Source organism: Anopheles arabiensis, chromosome 3 (assembly GCF_016920715.1).
Source record: "Anopheles arabiensis isolate DONGOLA chromosome 3, AaraD3, whole genome shotgun sequence".
NCBI lineage: Eukaryota > Metazoa > Arthropoda > Insecta > Diptera > Culicidae > Anopheles > Anopheles arabiensis.
In genome coordinates, this window is record NC_053518.1 from 77,400,964 (window position 1) to 77,415,274 (window position 14,311).

General features: G+C 39.0%; 1 protein-coding gene across 1 annotated transcript; it reads right to left on the reverse strand.

Annotated features, from left to right (window-relative positions):
- Window positions 1-3,160: 3,160 nt before the first annotated feature.
- Window positions 3,161-12,073, reverse strand: LOC120901195. The gene is made up of 5 exons (XM_040308903.1): window positions 11,884-12,073; window positions 5,649-5,780; window positions 3,625-5,552; window positions 3,370-3,473; window positions 3,161-3,222 (listed from the first exon to the last, which is right to left on the reverse strand). Exons 3-5 carry the CDS (start codon window positions 5,541-5,543, stop codon window positions 3,161-3,163), a joined length of 2,085 nt encoding a protein of 694 aa, XP_040164837.1. The 5' UTR covers window positions 5,544-5,552; window positions 5,649-5,780; window positions 11,884-12,073.
- Between the last annotated feature and the right edge of the window lie 2,238 nt (window positions 12,074-14,311).

Sequence of the window (14,311 nt, forward strand, 5' to 3'; positions counted from 1 at the left end):
CCATACAACAATAAACGCAAGTTGTTAGAATGAATCTGTTGAAGAAGTATCTGTTCGTTGACTGTCGCTCCAGCTGATAATATTCTTGTGAACTTTTTTTTTGATCTTACGGCGAATGCGTAATCCAAGGCACTCCATCCAAAAAGATCATCTGTTGTGTTAATGGACTGAACGGACATCTTATCGAGCAACAAGTTTACTATTCCCAAACATGGGTACGTAACTGCCAGGTGAAGAGGCAAACGACCAACAGCATCTTTCACCAATGCAGCTGATGGATTATTTGTTAGTAGCTTGCAAACTTGAGTTGATGAATGATTTACAACAGCCATGTGAAGATCATGTTCTTTGCTTTCTCTTAGAACGATTCGATTGAACAAGTCACGCATTGGATACAATTCAACATTCCAATAGGACCTCGAATGGAAGAAGCTCTCGTTTCTCATGCGGTTCTTGTTATCGTTCATCCAGCAAGCTGTAAAGTATTCAGCAAATAATCGATGAGTAAACTGAGGAATGTCATTTCGAACTTCTTTGTTGAACATAGTCTTTTCATTGCTCTCAACCATGAGTTTCATACATTCCAAAGCTTCCTGTTTTTCATGGTCATTCAACACCTTGGCTTTACTCTGTTTGTGAAGCAAAAACATCCATGCCAGCAAACCGTATTGGTTTTTGGTTAGCCTGATCGTATTTGTTGTGTCTTGAACTCCATCAATTTGAATGGAGTAGTTCTCAGTTACCTCACGTTCGTTCCTGTGTAGCATGTTATCCAACAAATCAAACCAAACCATGTTGCAATGTTTCAACAAATACGCCAAGATTTTACTCGAACGATTCTCTTCCTCATTCAAAACAATGTAATGAAACACATTCCAGCCATTTGATGCGTTTACTGTAGTCGGGTCAAATCCCTTAGAAATCAAACAATGCATCATGAAGAAACATCCATTTTGAGCAGTCATGTGGAGCAGATTTCGACCCTCATCATCCACGCTGTCCAGATCTGTTGTATGATCGAGAAGATACTTGAATGCAGGCATCGATTTCTTGTGGCAAACGTTTCTACCTTTCGGAAGTAATCTCATGATCATTACGATGAGTCTGTTGGTGATGGTCATATTGACCTTGAGATGAATGTATCTGAGCATGGAAACGTTCCCTTCGTGAACTGAATAAGCCAGAGCAGCTTCGAGAACGTATCCATCATGCAGGATATCTTTTGCATCATATTCAGGAAACGGTAATTGAACGTTGCTAGATGAGAGTACACAACATACTTTAGGAGAAAGATTGTCGTTCAGTGGGGGAATGCTTGGAACACAATAGTCCTCGGGAATATCAGTTTCCTCGTTCATAGCAATGTTTTGTTGAATACAGAGTTGTTGAAAGATAGCTTTGAATGAGGTGAGCGTGTTGTTTTGTATGGTATATTTGAGAGCAGAAATAAGCGCAGCGATGTTGTTTATTTGGGATAGAGGAATGTCGCGATCTTCGATAAAATGAACTATTATTTTGTGAGCATTGTTTTCGAATGCTATCTTGAAAAAGCGATTAAAGTCTTGCTCAGAAATCCTGGAAGGATCGTTGATTTGCAATACAAATTGTTTGAATACTTTCAGGAAATCTTCAGCTATGCAAAATTCAAGCACTGTTTTAGAATCTAGTTCTTCGAGACGAGAAAAGATGTCAATACGCTGTTCATTGAGTAGGTAATCGATAACATGAATGTTAAGACGATTTGAAAATGGCTTGGAGCTTTCATTAGATTGAAGCCATTCTCCATAATACCCTATGCCAGTCAAGATATGACGCAAGTTGTTGGAAAGTATCTGTTGAAGAAGTATCTGTTCGTTGACTGTCGCTCCAGCTGATAATACTCTTGGGACTCTAATTTCGTATCGCATGGCGAATGCGTAATCCAAGGCACTCCATCCAAACAGATGGTCTGTTGTGTTAATGGACTGAATGGAATCGAGCAACAAGTTTACTATTTCGAATGATGGGTACGTAACTGCCAGGTGAAGAGGCAATCGACCCACAGCATCTTTCACTAATGCAGCTGATGGATTATTTCTCAGTAGCCTGCGAACTAGATCAAGTGATTGATTTACAACAGCCATGTGAAGATAATTTTCTTTGCTTTCTCTTAGAATGATTCGATTGAACAAGTCACGCATTGGATACAATTCACCATTCCAATATTCCCACGAATGGAAGAAACTCTCGTTTCTCATGCGGTTCTTGTTATCGTTCATCCAACAAGCTGCAAAGTACTCAGCAAATATTCGATGAGTAAACTGAGGAGTTTCATCATGAATTTTTGTAATGATTCCTGTTTTTTCAATGCCCTCACGTACTTCTTTAATGAATTTATTTATTTGGATGGTTTCATTTGATGTCAAAAGTGCCCCTCTTTGCTTTTGGTCAAACATTACCACCATGGCTAATAAAATGTGCCGTTTTTTAATTTTATCCCAAAACTTATCGTTTATTGCCTTTTGGTGAGGGTAGTCTAAGATGTATTCTGGTAGTCCATTTTTGTGACTGCATAAAATTCTTAGTTTTTGATTGATGAAATTTTCGATTAGTGTTGAAAGATCTACATTTGCTTTATGAAACATCGTTACTGGAATAGTACGGCGCCTTAAGTCCGTGTTTTTTTGTGCTATCGGTAGATTTATAATGCATGCCATGTTAAGAAACAAAGGTATACGCTTCAAATTTCCTAAATATTCTACTATCTGGCGATAAAGGTAACCTAAAACCTTATCCCGCTTACTCTCGTCGCATTGTTTATAACCTTCTAGTTCGTGCATCAAATAATTGTGAACAAATTGCAGCTGATCGTACTGCGATAAAAGCTTGAGATAATGCATTCTGCAGTTAGAAAATGTACTTTTTAGCTGTTCCATGTAGTCGCACGGTCTAGTTGAGATGAACAGAGCTCGAATACCTTCCAATCTTGCAAGCCTTCCAAAGAATTGCACTACGAACTCTTTATAGAAAGGAGCAGTCTCGTCAAGCCCATCGAATAAGATAATCAGTTGTTTTTGGTTGAACTTCTGCTGGAAAACCTTCAGCTCGATCAACTGTGCGAATGTTAATTCTAATGTTTTTGTTTTACATGTATTGACATAAAGTTTCCCGTTGACTAACGTCAATAGCTCTGCAGCATGATCAGCTTGGTCGCGGAACACATCCGTTGATTCAATCGAAAAGCTATAAACGTTTGGAACAAAATGGGTAAGATGGATCAAACGGTAAATAAATCGAACGATGGCGATATCATCAAGCAGCTTAATGTCAGATTTTTGCCATCGTTTGTAATCGGTGCAATACTGTGAAGCATTCATTTGAATAACATACTGTGTAGGGTCATCGATCGATAAAGCATGTGTAAGCCATGTGAAATATGTTGACTTTCCTGCTCCAGCTTCATCAAGTAAAAGATGTACTTTAGTGTCATCGTGCTGCTTGAAAACATCAGGAATGGCATATTGTACAACATCATTTGCGGATGAAACCGATGCGACCATTTGAGAAAACTCATCGCTAAGGAACTGAATATTGTCAAGGAATATTTTTTGATATTTGACCCAATAAGTGAAATAAAAATTATACTCCTCTTCTTCTGAATCTTTTGCATTTTCTCCATCATATGGCTCAACGATGCGCGAAATATACCTTGGCTTGATTGCTTCAAAGTTCTGTTCCTTCGATTCAATATATTTAATGTGATCTAGTTCATTATAATTGTACAAGAACTTACACACGAAGCTTAAGCCATCATCATCATTTACAATTCCTCTCAGCGATATCGTGGTTCCGAAAAGATTTAATGTTGTTTTGCAATATTTTGCGTACAGCTTTTGTCTTGCCTTTTCGGTTAGATCACGTACGTAAAAACATTCTTCACCCGGGCGTGCTTTAAGTACTTCTTCGATTACTATAAATTTTATCTTATATTCTTTGGTATATCTTTGAATTCCTGGCAATATCGATTTCTTCGACCGATCAATGGTCATTATAATGTTGTAAGAGATGGGATCTACTTCTGCAATGAACTCAAATAAACCACGAAGTACATCACAAATATCTTCCTCAAAATCACTCGCTGCATAGTGTATGAATAATGCATTGCATTGAAGCAATGCAACGGTCTGGGATGCAACAAGGGAAAACACTATGATATCCAATGTAGTATAATATTGGTAACGTTCATAAGCGAACTCATCGCTGAGAAACTCGTACAGATCAGTGTGTTGAAGTCGATCTGATCGAACCACAATGTATCGATACATATATTGCCATCGACTAAGGTCACACTGTGAATCAATTTGGAATCTAGAAAGGTTATAATTCACTTTCATACTAATAAACTGTTGTTTCAAATAGTTTAAATCCATAGGAACAGGTTGGGACAAGCTCATCGAATCAAACAGTCGCATGAACATAATGTTATGCATTGTCTTTCTATCGTCGACCCAGTGTGGCATTATTTCTAGAACACTGTTGTGAAGCTGGTCCCCGTTCAAGGATCCACAAACAAGCATAAACTCTTTGTAAAATCTCTGTATAACACGATTCACTTGATCGTAGAAAAATGATTCGTCGTGCGTGGAAGTCGGTGGAGCCTTTGTTTGAAAGAAGGACTTATCGATCATGAATTGCATCTCTTCCCAGCTAACACAACTATCGTCACACTGCTTCGCTCTTATAAGTCTATCATATTCACTCTTAAGAACAGCTCGCAACTTCCCCAAGAGTGATGACTCACATGCAGTTAGTAATCGTTGGCTTAGTTTAAACTTCCCTGTGCCTCCTTCTAGTTCCTCGACACACACAGAAATCAGATCGACGAATACGTTTAACGAAGAATAATTCGATTTAATTTCTGTGTTGTAACGAACATGTAGTACGAGCATCTGTCCTAGCTTTTCTAGACTTGCTTGCCGTAATGCATCACTCAGAGCATGAAATTGTTCCTCAGGGCTGAAGCTGTAACACGTTGCTCCTATGGCGTCGCAAAAGGAAAGTATCTCGCTGCTGTCCTGTGGCCGTAATGTTAATTTTGGTTTCAATTTGTTGTCAATCGTTGCATTAGTGCACAGCAAGTATGTATGCGAACCTGTGGTCGATCTTTCATATCCTTCCAGGTACGAAATGAAGTACTTTGAAATTGAAAATGGCCCATTGGAGTTCCATTTCGTGAGCAGCGTTCCTTCCGTAATGGCTGGTCGCTCTTTTCGCGTTGGTGTGTACGGATGGTTTGGATGTATTTTTTTCGATTTCGTTGGCTTTTCGGATGGATATTTATGTTTAGCTTGTATGTAGACAGTACCTTCCGGTATCGTTGGCGATGTGTAGCGAAACACCAGGTCGTCGAACTTTCCTGCATCTGGAACCTCCATCTTCAACTCAAATTGGGGCAACTTTCCTTGGCGGTGCAATGCGAATGCCCGGAAAAGAATGATCATCGTCAATCGAATGTGGTAAACGGCGCCTTGTAAGGGGGATCTTTTGTTATTGGTAGGGGCCATATTTCGTTGCTGAAAGCAATGTAAAATAAACATATTACGGCTGCAGCTTAAGGTTGAATGATAAAAGATCTGTTAATTTCGTTTTATGTGGAAACGTATTTTTACCTTTGATAAAGATGAGTAGCTTCCTAAAACAATCAAGATGTTAGACTCGGTAAGATTTCCGCAAGAACTTGGCCCTCAAAAAACGTGATGAAAGCTGACTCATGTTTCCATTGGATCGTTTTGTACTGTATCCTACGATATTTGATAAAATAAAATATGATAAGTTATGTGAAAAACGTTTTTCACTTAATTAACATTCAAACACACTTCGGGTTGAAAGATAATCCTAAACCTATAAAAGCTATGATTATAATTGAGATACTAATTATTATCATGAATAATACATTAATTAATCCCGTCGCACAATCGTCTACTCGTAGAACTTAATACCGTACCCGCCATGGGTTCAAGCCCCGTAGGTTCCTTGAATAACTCCTAACTTGATAGGACGACTCACGATGAGATGAATGATTGAAAGTAGTTCATAGTTCTATTGCTATACACATGCTCATCCTGTTGTTGTAGTGGTGGAGTAGTACATAATTACGAAACACGTACTTTTGTTCATAAAGTTCCGTTGCTTTCGTCTGATGTTAGCTAAACAAGCCTGGGGCAGATGGTAAAGCTATCACCCTCTATGATTTTGCATATTTTATGTATGTCTCAATTACTATAAAATCTTACTATATATAAAATCGAAAATCGCCACAATGACGTGAGAGTAACCATTCAGTGAGAGAGAGAAAGCGGTGAGAGCAGAGCTCTCTTAGCAACGCGCGTTGCTGCGAAAGGACTTGCTCCATGCCACACTGCCAGCCCGCGGGTAATGAGGGCAATGGTTACTTAGATTTTTTGTTTACACAAATCGATTTGAAAACACATGGTATTGGATATAATGATTTTTTTCAATAATTAAAGTTGCAAATTAGCCACCTGATGATAAAGTGTCCCATCTCATACCCCTTCCCATTATAAATCAAGATATTCAAGGCAATATTAAAAAAAAAAACATGTTTGAAAACTATGCAAAATAGCTTAATTGTAAAATGGTTGATATTTCAATTCATTGAATCATTAATAAAGCCAACCATACTCATTATTGGTGCTTAAGCTCTTCGAATACTACATACACCGTCGTCATCGGCAGATAAGTGTGGTACATAATATCCTGTAAAACGGGTTGCTATACCCAGGACGTCGAACATGTACACTCCCTCAAATCTTTTTTCTTTTTTGTCGTAACGTCCTACGCGGACATGCCGGCCTATACAGGCTTTCGAGACTTAATTCATTACCACGTAGCCGGATATTCAATTCTTGCTACGGGCGGACGGTCCATTCTGGGTTTGAACCCATGACGGGCATGTTATTGAGTCGTTCGAATTGATGACCACGTACCAAGGGATCACCCCAAATCTACTACTCCCTCAAATCTACTACTCCGCAATATTGGCTGAGTCGGGACAAGGACAACGCATGACAATAAGAGGCAGCTGTAGCCGAGAGACCCTAAGCGGCCATATGCTAAAAAGCCTTGCTGAAATTCCGAGCAAGAAAGCGGCGGATGTTGATGGCTTGAAAGTTAAAATTGGATATGTAACGATTTGCTCGCGGGCGGGAAAACTAACTATTTCAGGAAGTCCTTCCGGAACAAAGTACAAAAGGGAGAGATGGTTCATTGCGCAACATAACTGCAACATACTGCGCGTTAGGTGAAACAACCGTGCGCACTGCATTTAGCCGGATCAGCATCAACTGCAGAATGATCCACAATGAAACTATGCTTACTGTAACGTGCTCAAGAGAGCTGAAAAGATTCTGACTGTTTCTATCAAGAGTGATGGCGAGTTCGATCAAGAGTGATATCTACCATGTGATGCTATCACCGTACTATGGTGTTGATCAAGAACAACCACGTTATAATTAAGGACACGTCAAATTAGAAGCAAAATCTGAAAAATTTGGGGCGGCAAGAGTAAATAAAGTAGTTAATTGGTCTGGAAAGGCTATAACAGTGTTGAACCATTCTTTTCTATAACAGTCTTCTTCTTCTTTGGCTCAACAACCGATGTCGGTCAAGGCCTGCCAGTACCCACTTGTGGGCTTGGCTTTCAGTGACTAATTGATTCCCCCCCATAGCAGGATAGTCAGTCCTTCGTATGGCGGCGCGGTCTATTTGGGGATTGAACCCATGACGGGCATGTTGTTAAGTCGTACGAGTTGACGACTGTAGCACGAGACCGGTTTCTATAACAGTATAGATTGGAATATTAGAACTACACCTTTGGAATGGTTATATCAGGGTTATATGTTATATATGTTCACGGTTGAAATTTGATATTTGGCGCAACAATAACATTTGTGTCATACACAAATATCAATTGCATTCTTTACTTCAAAACCAGTTTCAGGATAATAAAATAAAATTTTGACGGTGTTTTTGAAAATAAACTTTATGAAATTTAAGACCGGGAAAATTTACATTGAAAATGTTCTAAGCATCTATTACTTATTATCTAACGTATGAAACATAAGTCGAAAAAAAGAGTAGAAATGGATTTCGAACCATGTGCGATATCATATTTTTATAGTTCAATCTTACATTTAAAAAACACAAAATGGATTGAAGCAGAAGTGAGCATTTCAAAAATTGTATGTTTTTAGCGACGGAAGAAATCAAGCTTTCCGCGAATTTTCTCATGTTTTCTTTTTCCCTCTTACGGTAAATTTGTCAAGCAGCTCGTCGAGCTACCCCGTCCCTTGCTCCACCTCATTCCCCTCCTCGCCTGAGCGGCCTGTCGAAGGTTTAGTTGTGAGCATTGCGGTTGTGTATTGTTATTGGTGGATGTTGGAATTTATTAATTTGTGTGTGACCTTGAGACGATGCGGGAGAAACTGGGTTTGGGATTTAAAGTGTTATCGGTGTATTGATGGTTTATTTTATTTCGTGCCGCTGCTGATGAGGCCATTTAATGCCCGTGCCAATCGAGGGTGAAGAAGCCAATTTCAAACAAGCGTAGGAGAACGTCTAACACTAATCTATTTTTTTTTAATTTGAACATGTTTGATGCTTCAACGACCTTCTAAGCATCATGTAGCACAGTGTATAGTGGCAATAAAATATATTTTTTTAAATGTGGACTTTCCAGTATACAGGTTTCACAATCAGCTTGCGTTCTAGATGCCGGCGGAACGGAGAGTTGATGAAAATCAGCGCAGAGCTGAACGTGTTAATGCGAATCAGGGTTCTGCGCGTTGCACAGCAAACCCTCCACCGTGAGCTAGCGATTCGTTAGTCATTTTTACATTGCAGCGTTTGAACTCATTGCGCTTTTTTGGTTTTATTTGTGAAAATGCAACTTCATCGCCGCAATGTTTGTTAACGGCTTTTTTAAACGCCACAGCAACTCTTGAGTATTGGCCATACGCGAGAAAGAGATAGCGCTATGGAGGGAAAAAGCACGGACGACGGCTGACAGCGATTGGCCGTCTGGCGCACCAACACAACTAAACCTTCGACAGCGCGCTCAGGCGAGGGGTATGATGCGGAGCCAGGGACGAGCAGCTTGACAAATTTGCCGTAGGAAGGAAAAAGAAGGCATGAGAAAATGCGCGAAAGGCAATGAGTTCTTCCGTCGCTTTGCCCAGCGGGAAGCGACAAAACCAACATGCTTTCTCGCTTTCTCGGTAACTGTCGCAAGTAACAAAATTAACGTGCTTCCTCGTTCTAGCCAACAGACCAGAAACCTCAAAGAGCGAGAAAGCATCGCTTGGGCTCATAATGTGAGCTCTCGATACAGCTGTCCGCAAAGCTATCGACTGTAGTCTTATTGAGAGCTCCGCCACAGATGCCAGAACTATTCGTCGTACACACATCAAAAAGTGCTGGACTCTACAGACATAGGGCGGTAAAAGCAATGATGAGGTTTGATAAAGAAATCATCAATACACTCGTATTGCTAAAAATAACTTTTTATGGTTGCAATAGCAACCAAATTATCTAAAAAAACAGTCATACGATTGGCGCGCAAAAAATATTCATCTATCAAGCTTTTTAATCATTTACGCTGGCCTACGAAACACTACGAAAACACGAATTAAATTTATTATTATCAATTTGCAGGTGACTTCCTTCTAAATTAATGCATTTCTGTTGTTTCAATTCCACTTCGAGCGGTCAGAGAGACTCTAAAGGCGAGGGAGGAATGGAAAGGAAAGGAGCATGATGGCGAAGATCATATCTTAATCCTATGCATAACCTATCCTACCAAGTTTTGAAGGTTACAATACATGTGGGAGGCCTCATTCTTTCATTTGATCAACGTTTCGCCATGTTTGTGACATTAATTTTGTGTCGAACTATGAACTAAGTAGCCATTCTTTGCCGTTTATCTAACGAAGGAAGCGGTTTAATGTCCACAAAATCAAATATAAAACAGGAATCAGTGCATTTTATGATGCCCAATAAGATCACAAAAAGAGATGAGTCACATTTGGTTGGTGGGTCATGTTTCAATTCATTGTGTCTGGTTATTATATGGCTTGAACGGATGAGTTACTAGAAAAAATGTTTTGTTTGGGGTAATACTATCCGACGAATGTGGCCAAATCTGGTACGAAGCATAAAATAATTAATGAATTCATTTGAAATTAGGCTCTAGTAACATATTAAATCATCGCCATCTACTATAGCGAAAACAGTCTTATAAAGTCTAGTCTAAAGTCCAATAAGATTCAGCAGCAAAATCTCGTGTAACGGTAGCACCATGGTGTCATGATACTAGGGCTCAGTGAGGAAAGGTGACCAAGAAAAATGGTTCAAATTGACAGGAAAAGAGATCGTGAAATATATTCTTTCATGTTTTCAGTACTTTCAGGCCCAGTTCTGAATTGTACTTAAAAAGTACCACATGGCTGAAGGTCAGTCGAGCGGGAGAACATACAGATCATTGTCATTTGCCCAAAACACCAAACCAACTGAAATCAAACTGATGAAAACGATTTATTAGACTCTCAATATCAGTTGCCAATTTTCTAAAAGAACTTAGCCACGTGGTCCGAAAATGGTACATTTTTATCAAAGATTAATTGGAACAAGTCTTGTAAGACGCGTGGGTTATTTTTTAGCAATACGTGTGTATTGAAGGTTCCTTTATCAAACCTTATAATTACATTTGCCAGGCCATGTCTATTGCAGCCATAATTTACCTTTTTTCTGTAAAATATTCAGCTAGACCAGGGGTCTCCAAACTACGGCCCGCGGGCCGCATGCGGCCCTCGAGAGCCTATTATGCGGACCGTGGCATCTTTGTGAAGGTTAAAATAATTAGTTAATTATTGTGACTTATTTAAAGAAAATGTAAGTGTTGCTTTTCAGCGACGTAGTTCAAGTTTAAATATTAGAAAGCTGTAGAAGATTTGTATATTTTTAAAGTATTTTCTTATAAAGACAAAATTTAAACGTTTGCATTAGATACAGGCAACTGAACAATGGCCCTCAACACCATTATATGTGAAGTAATGCGGCCCGCAAACAGAAAAGTTTGGAGACCCCTGAGCTAGACGAATACTTTATGGACTGACTGTACTTAATTTGTTTTTTACATGCTCCTCTCTTGTTGCAGTTTGTTCTGTGCTGTTGTGTTGTCTCATGCTTCTATTTTCAGCCCGATTTGTCGCACACAACTGCTGAAGAAGCCCAGTTTGGTTGCTAAACGTTGCCTTTTTCTGATAGGCGCACATATTATCCCACGTTAGTTCCCCTATCGTTTTTAGCCTTTTTCATAAAGCACGACAGATTACCGTCCACGAGAATAGTAAATGCAGTACGAGCTTTTCGATTCGTTTTCTTGGATGGTGCCCCATACTTCTTTTCTCTCTATTAGCGTTTGCACCTGAAACTGCCATGCAACAAACAAACCTTTACAAGCCATTCAACAGCCATTTTTTCTACGCAACTCTATCTCATAATAACGCACATTGTCAGCGACAACCAATATTCAGCTACAACCGGGCACATAACTTGATGAATGTTGAATTAAGTAATTCAACGGACTAAAACAATGCCGCCACCGCAGAGTTTGCCAGTCGTATCAAAAAGAGCTTATGCCTTTGTTGCACAGTTGTCAAAATTGCGGCACATCCAAGATTCATAGATACAAGGTACTTATTCCTGCTCAAAATATTACACGTATTTTAGCAACTATAATATCATGAGCAAACATTTCAAATCATGCATACCGTCATATAGCTCATGTTACAATATTGACCTTGAAAATAACTATTATTTACTTACACAGTACTGTTACGGATAGTTTAAACAACGTTAGTCAATCAACATTGACTGATGCACAGTAATGAACTTTCACTTCACGTATTTTTTTTTATTTGACACACCACTGCATTATTGCTTACAAATTTCAAGTATTGCACAACTATGTGAAGGTCCAAAGTTCCTATTGCTGTGCTAAATCCTATTGCTTGGTGCGTGCACTTCAACGGTCTGTATGGCATTTAACATTGGTGGGGTTTGTATCACCTGGTTTTGGACGATTAGATAACGAAATTTAAACGGAACTTGTTTAATATTGTTATCTGAAATTTGGACCATTTATTGATACCAACGACTGGTTTTCGTAAATATTATTGGAAGATCATCTTTGCAATGAAGAAACAGAGGCGAGCACGTATCAACCTACAAAATAGACACGCCTAGCAAATGTATGAGATAAACACCGATACTCTAAACCTGCCATAGAGTAAAGTGTATAAAGAACGATAACACCGAACGATGGCCCGGATGGAGGGACACGCAACAGAATTCCAAGCATGCGTCCACAAAAGTGCACACTAAAGCTTCTACATTACCAATCATATTGGGAGCCACCTAAGATAAGATTATAAAGTTTTATAGCTTTTCGGATTGGATCGAATAGCGTTTGGCCTAGGTTATTTAATGAGCCCATTGCCTTCCAACAAAATCGATTGGCCTTAAATATCTGATATTTGACCGTCTTTCTACCAGCGCCTTTCTCTGGCGCTGCCTGTACGCGTAGAATCTTAAAACTTGTTAGTCTGCGGAAGCGTTTCCTACAACTATGTGCTGTTAAAACGATCTTAGCACACATATTGCACTCAAAGTGTATGAATATCAGGTGGTCTCATAGCCTGTTTTTTATAGCAAACTAGTTAAGGCCCGGTAAAATCTACCGGATGTCCTCAAATTTCGAATTATTTTTAAACTCTACACGTTCAGTGGCAACAACCATAACTCAAACACCTATTTGTTCTTATTTGTTCTTACAAATGTGTTAACCTTATAACTTCCTGGACAGTTCTTACTGTACATTGCAGAACCGTAAAATATCGATGAGGCTACTTTTGAGCCATACTGATGTAAATCTTAAATCTTAAATAACCTTTGAAAACCAAGTCACGCAATTTTGTAATTATTTTTACTGGTGTTAAAAATTAAGGCTATTTGTTACGCACGTAAAGTACCAATGAATCTTATTTACTAACACTTGTAAGTAATAACAATGATAATCATGATTGGCGAGTTTTATGGCCATTTTGATAAAATAGAAGGTTCAGTAGCTGCATTCCTACTTATTTTCAATCGAACTGATACGTTCCATGCCTCTGTACACAAATGTATAATTTTTGATTATTATTTTTTAGTTATCGGCGTGATTTTTTGGAAAGAATTGCTAAGTAGTAAACTCTACAACGTGTTAATTGAATAACGTATTGATGTGCAGTGGATTAAAAAATTAGGGTGCCGCTAACACATATACAACATGTTTAGATCCAATCCCAATTAAATTTCAAAAAGGTCATTTCCAAAACGCCGTCAAAATTTTATTTTACTATCCTGAAACTGGTTTTGAAGTATTGAATGGAATTGGTATTTGTGTATGAGACAATTGTTATTGTTGTGCAAAACATCAAATTTCAACAGTGAACATATTCCCTCACATTGCTATTTCGACGGTGTAGTTCTAATATTCCAATCTATACTGTTATAGAAAAGAATGGTTCAACACTGTTATAGCCTTTCCAGATCAATTAACTAAATTCACGTTTACTGGCAAACTACTTTAATTACTCTTGAAGCCCCACATCTTTCAGATTTTGCTTTTAATTTGACGTGTCCTTAATTATAACGTGGTTGTTCTTAATCAGCACCATAGCACGGTGATAGCATCACATGGTAGATATCGCCATCATTCTTGATAGATACAGTCAGAATCTTTTCAGCCCTCTTGTGCACGCTACAGTAAGCATAGTTTCATTGTGGATCATTCTGCAGTTGATGCTGATCCGGCTAAATGCAGTGCGCACGGTTGTCTCACCTAACGCGCAGTATGTTGCAGCCATGTTGCGCAATGAACCATCTCTTCCTTTAGTGCTTTGTTCCAGAAGGACATCCTGAAATTAGGAGTTCTTCCCACCCGCGAGCAAATCGTTACAAATTCAATTTTAATTTTCAAGCCATCAATACTCCCGCCGCTTCCTCGCTCAAAATTTCAGCAAGGTTTTTTAGCATATGGGCGTTTAGGGTCTCTCGCTTACATCTGCTTCTTATTGTCATGCGTTTTCCTTGTCCCGACTCAGACTGTAATGCGGAGTAGCAGATTTGAGGGTGTAGTAGATTTGGGGCGGTCCCGTGGTACGTGGTCGTCAACTCGAACGACTCAATAACATGCCCGTCATGGGTTCAA